Below are 11,368 nucleotides of genomic sequence, written 5' to 3'. Positions count from 1 at the left end.
TGACGTGTATGTAAACACACGTGCTCACTCTATGAGAAGCAAACGTTACTAATATTTAATTTGAGCCGTCCTCCTTTAGGGGGCGCATGGTAGCTCAAATAATGATTCCTAAATTGAATTGCATGCAAATCTCGGATGAGTTATGCTACAAAATACTTAAAAAAAAAATGTATACAAAGATTTGTACATGGAAAAAAAAAATCCATATCCAGTATTCACAAATAATTGTGTTTGCTCGATTATCCGACCAGCGGTGAGAAAACTAACAGGTTTAACATGATAACGCCATCTTTATGCTGCTCAGCATCAGCACTGCTCCTGCTCAGACACAAATAAAAGTGACTAGCTGTTCTGAAACTAGAATAAAAGGACAACAAAATGAAAAGTTTTGTTTTCTCTTGATGTAAGCTGTTTTGTTGTTGTTGTTTTAAACGTAGTACCAGAGTAACGTGCTTTGGTAGGTTATTTATGGTAGGTTATTTGCGGGGGAATTTTTACTTTACAAATTACAGACATGGCTGATTCGCACGGGATTAAGATCACAGACAACCTCCGCAATTATTACAAATGACTGGAGGTCACCAGGTAATACTAATCCCGTGTGAATAGGGCTTAAGTTAGCAAAATGGTGGAAATCGCTTACAGCGTCTTTCGATAATACTATATATACTGAAGTAACAAGGTATTCTGCCAACATGGCACCTCTACATTTAAGAAGGAACATGAGAGAGAGACAGAGAGAGGGAGATGTAATGTAACATTGCACTTTTTCTCCTATCCTATACCATGTTTTCGTGTAACCCGCCGCTAGACGTACGCAACAGAGCACCACAGTTTGCCTATTAAATATTTTACAGTAGTCTCAATGTGTGCCTTTATTGTCATTGTAGTAGATGTTTTACTAACAAAATAGCTCTAAAGCGTGAGCACTCATGTGACAGTCGCACCGTTAGTGACTGACCAAAGGTCGCTCTGTCTTTCTTCCTAACCATTCGTTTCACCATGGCTCTTCGACACAACGTCTTGCTTTTCCTTTGCATTTTACCTTTTGCTAACGCACTCTACAAGCAATGGATTCCAGACACCAATTTTGAAAACGCTACCAACTGGGATAAAGGCTCTGTACCCTGCGGTAACGACCAAGTTGTGTTTTTAGCTCAGAGGAAAGTATCAGTGTATGTAGAAACGGCTCACACTATCACTGGAATGAGCTTGCCGGTGGATGGAGAACTGATTCTGGCATCTGGCGCTGGGTTTACTGTAAGAGAGGGTGGAGATCCTGGTTGTGGATCTGGGGTCACGGCACACTTTAAAGACCCTGAATCTCGGAAGTGGTTCGACCCATCGCTGTGGGTGGCTGCGACCACAATCGACGACCTGCACAGAGGTACATATCAGTTTTCAGTCCACGAGGAGAGTGTCCCGTGCCAGTATGACGACGTGGTATTTCGAGAGGGCACCTCATTCCGTGTGGACGTTTCATCAGATCATGACATGCCCGTGAAGAGTGTGTCTGTACTTGGGAAGAAGTTCACCAGCAGCTCTGAGTTTTCTCAGTACCTGTCATCCAATTCTGGCAAGCTGCAATTCCATGGTTCCTCATCCCTTAAAGTTGGCGGCTCAAGCTGTGACGATAGCACAGGGTGCATTTGTGACAACTCTGGAAATCGAGACAGGATCTGTTCAAATGTGAAATGCGATTCGTTGGAGTGCAAGAAACCCCTGCACCCGGTGGGACACTGCTGCGACGTATGTGGTGCCGTCGTGAACGTTCAGTTCTCTTCGAGCTTCAACTTTGAGTTGTATCGCCAACGGCTGCAGCACCTCTTTCTCAGCCAGCATAAATATGAATCTATACAGATGGCCTTGTCGAAAGTGTCAAAAGAGCAGAGGCTGCTGCGAGTGATTCCTTTCGGAGCCACTCAGGAGATTCAGGTGTTGCTTCTGGACCAGAAAACAGGTCAGGACGCCGGGAAGCTGGCTGAAGCTCTCGCTCGAGACGTAGTGCAGGACGTGCACAACCACGGCTTGAACATCGGTATCTCCAGCGCAGAGTTCCAGGCATCATCCGGGGCGAGCAGCAGCGAGGCGGCTGGAAACAGTGCAGGGGTCGTGGTGGGCGCAGTGCTGGGCTCCCTGCTTGGAGTGGGTCTACTTGCAGCCGTTGTTATGCTCTACCGTCGCGGCATCGTTACGATACCCAGAATGCCTAGCATTCCCTCACTCAGCAAGTGGAAGAACAGTAGTGAGATTGGGGAGCTTGGTGGCCCCTTGGACCATGGCTTTGACAACCCCATGTTTGACAAACTGACTATGATGCCTGAGGAACCAGGGCTGTACGGGACAGAGATGATAAACTCGATAACCCTAACTCAGTCAGGAGTGCATTTCGTAAATCCTGTTTATGATGAAACTGATTTCAATGCATGAACGGTGTAGTATCAGCTGATCTGATGGGGATGTGATGACAAAATAATATGAATAAAAACATAACAACTTAACATAACAATCACTGATGAACTAATCTCAAAATTACACAAATTGAAGAAAAAAAAAATACACTACAGTATGTTGTTCACATGCTGAATTTTATACCACATAATCATATTTCTCTTAATAAAAAATTACAAGCATGTTATCTGAGATTGTTGGCTATATTATTGTTACATTACTATTTTTAATTCAGGGATACAAACATGCATTTGATTAATAAATAAATAATACTACGTGCAATTGCTAGCCTTCCCCACGTGAAGTTTGTGGTCACAACATTTAGCTTTCAGATATCAAAGAAATCTCTCCATGGTGACAAACAAGTTCAATAATGAAATCTCAGATTTGAAGGTTACAACTTCAAAGTGTAATGCTGGATTCTTGCCATGTTGTTAGATTGCAAGACTGACTCGGTTTACGGCAAGTACTTAATTATTCAACTTTAAAATGAAAGATTCTTCAGTGGTACTTTGCATGCTCAGCAATCAAGAACCTATTTGGGCTTCTTGAGTTGCTAAAAGTCTCTTTGGATTTTTAAAAAAATCCTTGATGTTACATTGCAGATTAGTTCCGCCCTTTTGTTTTTTTAATGAGTGGTTTCCAGGTCTTGGGGACCCACAGCACTGCACATTAGTATGTTGTATAGAGCTGATGATCGAAATCTGCTCTGTTAAATAAGGTAAGCTGCAAGCATAAAATAAAATGCGCAGTGCTGTGGGGAAATGTGCAGGACCATGACTGAAAATCTCTTTAAATCACCAGTACCGAGACTAAACTGCAATACCCTGTTTTGATTTTTACTAAGAGTGTAATTCCGAAAGGTGGCGTCTATGTTACATACATGGCTCTGATGCAGTCAGCAGAAATTCTGTATTCAGTGTTGTGTAGATCTAGAGGTTGTGGATGTTGTGTTGATCTCGTTGCAGCCTCAGGTAAAAATCTAAACTCCTGTCCTGACATTGTACATGTTAAATGTTATATAGCCTTCCCTCATGACCTTACTATCTGTTGTTCAGTGTAAGGTGGAGCTGTCAACTTGAGGATGTGCATATCGCTTTGTGTCTTCCGGACAGTTCTATTGAATCACACAGGAGCTTTATCCTCTGATGTCAGGCAGGATATTTAGCATAATTTGCATAATTTCCTAAGGGAACATTGTTCATAATATCTTTGTTGGTTTCTACAGCCATCACATTTACAGCCTTTCCTTCTCTGAAGGCTCTGAACAGCCCTGCAAGAGATCACACGTATAATAAAAGTTTGCCGACCCCTATTTATTGCAGTTTGCACAAAGAGAGGTAGGATAAAAGTAGATGCAGCACTTTAATACTTACCAAAATGTATTGACCAGATCATTATTACGTAACACGTTATTCAAAACAAATGATCAGACAAACGAAAACACATTTTGCAAAAATTTCAAGATTATGAATTTAATAGTTACATACTAACAAATAACATTATGAATAAAGTTGATGTATGCATTATAAAACATGGCTCGAAATGCTGTTTGTGCGCATAAATATTGAAGGAAGACATCATGTAAAAACTCAAGCACAGATAGGCTTTCAAGAACCTGCTGTACTGCAGACCTGTGCATGAACCATACTGTTTACTGACGATATACCTCAGTTCAACCAGAAACTACTGTTGTGATAAACGAAATGACTCGGCGGTAATGAGGTCTATGCTCCTCAAGTTAAAGCTCCAGGATCAACAAAGGGTTCTCTGTGTACACCAACTCAACCATGCGTCACACAGCTCGTCCAATTACTCGTGTTTCAAAAAAACACGTTATGGCCAGATACATGTAAACATTAAAGTATGTGTAGCATAATGTGAGGGTGCTTTTATCCTACATACAGTCTCCACAACAGCAACTCTGACGTCAGATTCTGTTAATCCATTTACTGTACATTTCACCATTTTCAGCTCACAATTCAGCGAATCCAACAACTAACCAAATCTGTGTATTAACAAGAACAGCAACGGTACAATTACCACCAAGTGTAGCACATAATGAGCTTTGTATGTCTAACATTTGTCAACTTATATACACACGTTATGTCTTAAATGACATTTTGTCTAGAAATGTGCAGGCACGCAAAGCACAGGCACTGAGATATATGCCCCATGGGGGCAGAAATATTATGAGATTAAGAGTGCGTGTAATGAGATGTGACCTCATTTTCACTCTCTGCATTTGCCACATGACACGTGATAACCATTAAATTTGAGCTGAATTACCATTTTTTATGCATATTGCGTTGTTTGTGTCAGTTAAAGAGGTAATGTAGCCAGCTATTAGAGAGCTCATATTTCAGCTATTTCAACATCGGTCCTCTATAAACCTCTCTATAAAAATTTTATGACAAGAGACAATCTCTTCATACCACAGGTTGTTTTCATTTCATTGACTTCCCCAATTAAACACACCTGAACCAGCTAATCGAGGTCTCCAGGATCAGTAGAAACTTCCAGAGCTAAACTCTGGAGTTAAACTGGCCCTCCAGGAGCAGGACTGTTTTCGACTTCTCATTCTTTAGCATATCTGGTGCATTGGCCAAATGTTGATGAAGTAACCATCACAATCTTTAAAGAAAAATGGAACACCTGTTCTGTAAACTCTTGTTTTGTTTCAACATTCACTGAGGTAAAAACAGACATCACTGTTGAAAGAACAGCATATGTTGGTTAGGTATGTTTTGAAGCATGGCAGCTAGTTTGAGCTGGTTTAAGATGGTCCTAAGTAACTAGCTCCTGCACAGGACCAGCTCATAACCAGCTGCCATGCTTCAAAACATACGTAACCAGCATATGCTGTTTTAAAAAAAAATGGATTAAGGGCAGAACTTCACAACTCAGTGTCTTCTATGCAGCCTGGGTCCTCAATGGTCTCCAATCGGCGCTGACAGGTGTCTATGATCTTCTTGCGAGGACCCAAGGGGATGTGAATGCTCTTGAGGTCATCATCTGAGCACAGCAACAGGGCATCCAGGTCAATCTTTTCTCTTTTGAAGATAGGAATGAACTCGTTCATGCTCTGTGTGGCTAGGAACACTTCCAGAGGGCTATTGTCAGGCTCATCATCGTCATCCAGCCCCAACTCCACCTCTTCCCATGGCAGCTCCTGCATGTTCCTCTCTTGCAGACTATGGGCGCTTCCGATGCTATCGTCATCCAGACTGGGCACGCGATGCATCCGGCTGTGGAGGCGCACATTATCGACCCGTTCGCTGCCTGCAAGGCTGCCTTCGTCTCTGCTCCCGATGCCAAAAAGTCCACCGCTCACGTAGTTGCGGCGGAAAACCATGGTGCCCAGGCCGGGACGGTTGAAGAGCGAGTCGTGCCCCGAGTCGGTGCTGATCACCGAGTAGTCCACATCATGACCGTGCAAGTCGGGTTCGCTGATGGCACGGGAGACAGCATCCTCGTTGTCACTAGGGAACATGTCACGTATGTTACGACGAGACCGGTCCTTAGGGTTGACGTACGTTCCCTGCTTCAGAAACATGACGTCGTTGCCTAGTTGTAGGCCAGATAAAGAGCGGACACTCTTCCTGCCATCTTCGTAAATCTTGAATGTCCCGTCACCTTGCTTTTTCTTCTCAAGCTTCTTTTGGATCTTAGTTTTGCCCCTGGCTGTGGTGTGGAGAGTAGCCTAGAGCGAAAAAATAGTACAAGTATAGCTTTAGTGAATGTGGCTTCTAACTAAAGATCAAGGGGCAGTTTTATTAGCAGCTTGCGCCAGCGCAAACGTCTTTTGGCGTTGAAATAGTACTTTCTAAAGACGCGCAATGAAGAATTAGCACTGAAAAGGCATGGCCCTGACCTTACTGAATATGCATTTGTAGGAGTTTCCCTTTCAAAATTTATGGGGGGAGAGTATTTAAATGAATCACGCAACGAGATTTACTAACATTTGCACTCGTCAAATTATGGTATTTGCGCTTGAAATGACTGCATTTGTTGTTGTTAGGAGGAGGCACCACAGGGAACAGAGCACGTGGTAGAAGGGAGAGGATTTTTTTCCACACGTACTAATTTATTTGGAATGCCAGAATAACACATTATCCGAGCATATCGTTTGCCAAGCCACGTTATTTTTAATTTGCTTCAGGAAATAAAAGACGACTTTGAACCCTCAACTAGGAGTCACGCAATACCAGGTCTATCAAACCTTCTTGCAAACCTTCATTTTTTGACCTCCGGTGCTTTTCAATGTACTGTGGCTTCTTTATTTCTTTATTTGCGACTATGCTAATTTGTGCTGCGCTTGGTATATTGCGTTGGTCGATATGTAAATGAGATGTTGCGTCTGTGTTCTTTAAGTTGCACTTTGTTAGTAAATCACCCGCAGAAATTTCCACGCTCATCGGCGCTGTTTGGGAATTGCGCTCTTGTGCTACTTTGCCCTGTTTAGTAAAACTGGCCCCAAATATTTAAGCATTGCAGAGAAATCTGACCTGGGAATATGGCACACTAGTGGCAGTGTTGAAGTGGTGTAGCTTGCGACTCAAGGTACTGCTGGCGTAGCTGGAGAAGCTCATGGCATCAGAGACCGATGCTTCCGTTGTCTCTCTCTGAAATTTACGCTCCATGCGCCGTCGGTGCTTCTGCTGCATTTTAATGCATTCCTTGATGCGGCGTTCAGCATCACGGAAAGCCCGGTCCTTCAGTTTGCTTACTAGCTTGGGGTTGAGGGCTGTCTGCTTGGCAGCGATGGAGTCCAGATAGCGCACGCAAGCCATGTGGTTCTTGGTGGCAGCCATGTCCAGTGGCGTGTGGTAGTCGTTGTCCAGGCACCACACGTTGGCACCAAACGACACCAGGAAGGACAGGCAGTTGAGATGGCCATTGGAGGCAGCCAGCTGGAGCGGCGTGTTCCCCCATATGTCACACTTATCTGGGTTCCCCCTGAAAGTAGATCATGCCGTGATAGATCCATATCAGGTTTATCATTCATTTAACAGTGACCACTACTCAGACCCCATAGCCTATATATATAACACATATAATTGACACTTTTATGTGTAAAGTGAAACTGGATATGGCTTTTCTAAGCTGTCATTATCACTTGTTTTATATCCCAAGAATAGCTGAAACCACACTGGCAATCCCATGATTTTTTGATTATGTCTTCAGCACTGGCTTGTCATCCGTGAAGGCCAGTCTATAAAAAACTGAAACAACCTGCTCTACACATTTGATATAGAAAATCATCATAAGAAGGTCATAAGAAGGACAAACAGGTGTGCTATATAACCCATACAATCTCTTATTTTTCTTACTTATATAAGTTTTCTTTTGTAAGCCAGTAATCCAGGTTTATCTCTCCTAATGCCGATCCAATCCACTGGATCGGTAATTTGATCGCCTGCTTGAATAAGAGGGAGCTTGTTGGGTGTCTCCTTTCTAGCAAGAATGATAGAGTTGCATAGGTGATGTCACACTAAATTCCTGTGTTCAGACTGTAACCACAGGCCTGATCAACAAAAAACAATTCTAAAACTATAAGAAATGTTCTAATCTATGACTGCTAGAAACTATAGTCCATATAGTACATAGTGACTGTTCATAATATAACTATTCAATATGCATTCTAGAAAATGCATTTTAAATACACATTCATTTAAATCTAGTTTGTTGACGTGTTGTGTTGAGATATTTACAAACATATAGATACAACTGTATAAAAAGCTAATTTGCATCCAATTCTATTTTAAATATTATCACATATCTCTATTAGAACTCAGTATTAATGTTACTTGCTATATGGCACTCTTTGCAATGACTCAGTACAGTGGGTTGCATTACGATATGATAATTGGATCGCTTGAAACTAAATTCAGACTGAAACGTTACGTTTTTTTTGCTTTACTACTGTACAGTATAGCCCCACCTACAGGTGACTTGCTGGTTTTAGAGTTTAACTGTTGAGAATAATATGAATGCACATATAAAAACATTTTGAAAATATCATTTTAAAAAGTGTACAATATAGTATATATTATAGTGAAAAAAAGTGATATATATATAATTGTATGACAAAATATGTCATATCATATATATGATTTGTGCTGCCCTAATTTGCACTTTACAGTTAAGCTGTATCTTTCTGTTTTCTGCATCGAGCACTAGTTGAGCCTACTTAATATTTGATGGGTGACAGGTGAAGCCTTGCAGTGATGCATTATGGATGAGAAAAGCTGCAAGGTTTTCACAGTTAGCAAAGGGAGCTGTGTGCATTATTGGGTCAAGCCAGAATTTGGATTATGACCCGCTAACCTGCGTGACCTTGATTTTTGGCATGCCAATACTTCCATCAAATATATCAGCATACAAATGTATTGCCTTATAAAATGAGAGAGACTTATAGATCCTTATCTAACACAATCAGACACAATGTACTGCAGCTGGTCTAGTATTAGTGGGGTACAAATGACAGTTCATAACTCATGGTCTGCTTGAGTAATAAACTGTCATTCTTACCCCACTAATACTGTCAGATAATAAGACATATGACTGCCAGAACATTGTAAAATTAGGGGAAGAGGAGTATAATATTCTATGTTATCTCCTAACATGACGTAACGAATTACTGCTACATGATACCCACCACCAATAAACGCCTATTTTTTTTAACCTTCGTTACTATTTTTACCATAATTTTACTGTCCCTATTTGTTAACAACTTCTAATAGCATGATTCATGACAGGTCGGATCCTGTTCTCATGTATCGTAATGCACTAATGACCTCTTGAAAACCTTTTCTGTCAACGTTGGGCATTATCGTGGGAAATCGTGCTTCAGGGATCAGTCAGTGCCATGCTGTGCATTGAATTAATCACTAGAGAAATGAAACACCCAATTTAAGGGATTAATTACTGTATCCCTATGTGTACATGAGCATAAGTTGGCTCTAAGCACAGAAATGCGATGCTTGCTTTGCTTTATGTGGAGGAGATCATGCGATAGCCAGTGGCTTTCAATGGTCAAACAGTCCGATTATGCATTCAGGACTGCCGAACAGTGGGAGAACTTTTGACAATTAAGAGCTTTTATAAAGGGCCTCTAGGTCCGCAGAGGAAAGCAGGTCAGCTCTGATGAAAGCTTTTGTGTGTTCGCTTTTATCTGTCTTCTGTCATCGGCATTAACAGAGCGGCCGTAGATCACATAATGTGGAATTGTTTATGTGTTGTTAGTGATAAAACAACTCAAATGACACTGCAAATGAATAAGGGCCACTAAGAAGTAGCAAGGGCAGTATATCCGTCTTAAGGTGCATTCAAGGTATACATTTTTAATCAGTCCATGCATTAACAGGGAATTGAACCTATGACCTTGGTGTTGTTGCTAATGGCATGCTCTGGCAGTCCGAGCTACAGGAACATGAAAATGTGAAAACAAAACAAAAAATCAACACATTAAAATACCACTAAAAAAAGTATTTTTCAATGCGAATGTCATGCTGATAGTTTGATATGCCCCAAAAAACTTGCAGTTGATTTTTCTACCTGGTCTGACTCTCAAAAAATGTCTTTTGTTGATGGTGTTGATTCATTTTTTTAAATTTTTTTTACCTAAAGCCAGTTAATTTCCTTGTTACCAGAAATACATTTTTGGGTTACTTTAAACAGGTTTTTACAGTGAGAAAATATTATGTTAATATGACATGGTCCTCTGCCAAATTGAGACATGTTACATAACACCACCATAAACATCACGAGAAAGGGTTATTTAAGGAAGTAGACTGGAGAGAACAGCACGTTCCACACCCAATTAACCTAATAAAATCATCAGCCCTGTGAAGCACCAGCCGTCGTGACCAGTGTTGCGGAAAGTTACTTTTAAAAGTAATGCATTACAATACTGCGTTACTCCCTAAAAAAGTAACTAATTACGTTACTTAGTTACTTTTTATGGAAAGCAGGAGAAGGTTCAACACTCTTCAGCAACACGATTTCTCCCAATATGGGGACAGGAGACTTGTCAGTCAATAAATGGAAAACAAAGTAACTGGAGTTACTCAGATATTTTCTTGTAACTTAAAAAAGTAATGCGTTACTTTACTAGTTACTTGAAGAAAAGTAATCTGATTACGTAACTCGCGTTACTTGTAATGCGTTACCCCCAACACTGGTCGTGACACAAGTATTGGGTTGTGATGATATACAGTAACGGTGACCAGAGATCCACGCCATGCCGGTTCCTGCGTTAGCCATTTCATATGAGGCGTACATACGGGTTAAACTTCCGCTAAATCCACAAACTAAACCAGTTCGTGCAATTGATAAAATGTAGGGAATGACGCGCAGTCTTACCCTCTCCCTACAATCAGCCGCAGCGCCTCCAGGTTGCCGTGGTAAGCGGCCCATAGGGTCGGTGTCATGCCATCTTCATCCGGAGCGTTCAGGTCCTTCCGCGTCGCTTCTTTCAACAAGTCAAGGTAGCCATCCCGAGCTGCCTTGTGGTATTTGTCATTCATGGTGATCTCGAACCTCAGCCTCCATCACTCTTTCACTGGCTCTGTGCATTAGGTCTGGAACCCCTGACCGGCTGCAGCGCGCGTAAGGCACTTGGAGTTTCCAGGGACACCTCAGACGCGCTGCGGCTCGTGAGGGTGTGGCTTCAGCTCGTTCCTTCCAAAAACAACCTTTTCCCCATTTGGGATTCGAAATAATGTATTATTGGGTGAATGAAAGACATTCTTTAAAATAGCCCTGCTTCCACCCCCAAACTCACAAGCACACGAACAGCATTAAGAAACAGTTGTTTATTGCTTAATAAACATTCAAATAAAGTGGCACCAAAACGCACAAGGACTCTGAAACTACAACTAAATAAATACAAAAAAAAAAAAAAAAAAAATTA

General features: G+C 41.5%; 3 protein-coding genes across 3 annotated transcripts in view; 1 reads left to right on the top strand and 2 right to left on the bottom strand.

Annotated features, from left to right (window-relative positions):
• Positions 1 to 15, bottom strand: part of LOC107698771 (Golgi apparatus membrane protein TVP23 homolog B-like) — a 4,818-nt gene extending 4,803 nt beyond the window's left edge. Inside the window, exon 1 of the mRNA XM_016499874.1 lies at positions 1 to 15. The gene's annotated coding sequence lies outside the window, so the exon portion shown is untranslated.
• A 987-nt stretch (positions 16 to 1,002) lies between these two features.
• amn (amnion associated transmembrane protein) lies at positions 1,003 to 2,587 on the top strand. The gene has a single exon (XM_016499873.1). The coding sequence runs from the start codon at positions 1,003 to 1,005 to the stop codon at positions 2,428 to 2,430; it is 1,428 nt and encodes a 475-aa protein (XP_016355359.1). The 3' UTR covers positions 2,431 to 2,587.
• Positions 2,588 to 5,344: 2,757 nt separating this feature from the next.
• LOC107698769 (Usher syndrome type-1G protein homolog) lies at positions 5,345 to 11,032 on the bottom strand. Its single transcript, XM_016499872.1, has 3 exons — positions 10,819 to 11,032; positions 6,960 to 7,410; positions 5,345 to 6,154 (listed from the first exon to the last, which is right to left on the bottom strand). Exons 1-3 carry the CDS (start codon positions 10,980 to 10,982, stop codon positions 5,348 to 5,350), a joined length of 1,422 nt encoding a protein of 473 aa, XP_016355358.1. The 5' UTR covers positions 10,983 to 11,032; the 3' UTR covers positions 5,345 to 5,347.
• Positions 11,033 to 11,368: the final 336 nt, after the last annotated feature.

This window comes from Sinocyclocheilus anshuiensis, unplaced genomic scaffold (genome assembly GCF_001515605.1).
Source record: "Sinocyclocheilus anshuiensis isolate Anshui unplaced genomic scaffold, SAMN03320099.WGS_v1.1 scaffold178, whole genome shotgun sequence".
Lineage (NCBI taxonomy): Eukaryota > Metazoa > Chordata > Actinopteri > Cypriniformes > Cyprinidae > Sinocyclocheilus > Sinocyclocheilus anshuiensis.
The sequence above is the reverse complement of the archived record's forward strand: the minus strand, read 5'-3'. Positions and strand labels throughout refer to the sequence as shown.

Coding starts and splice junctions, on each gene's coding strand:
- amn (XM_016499873.1), top strand. CDS start 1,003: ATGGCTCTTCGACACAACGTCTTGCTTTTCCTTTGCATTTTACCTTTT.
- LOC107698769 (XM_016499872.1), bottom strand. CDS start 10,982: ATGAATGACAAATACCACAAGGCAGCTCGGGATGGCTACCTTGACTTG. Junction 7,411..10,818: donor CGGCTGATTGTAGGGAGAGG/GTAAGACTGCGC, acceptor ATCTACTTTCAG/GGGGAACCCAGATAAGTGTG. Junction 6,155..6,959: donor CTAGTGTGCCATATTCCCAG/GTCAGATTTCTC, acceptor TTTTCGCTCTAG/GCTACTCTCCACACCACAGC.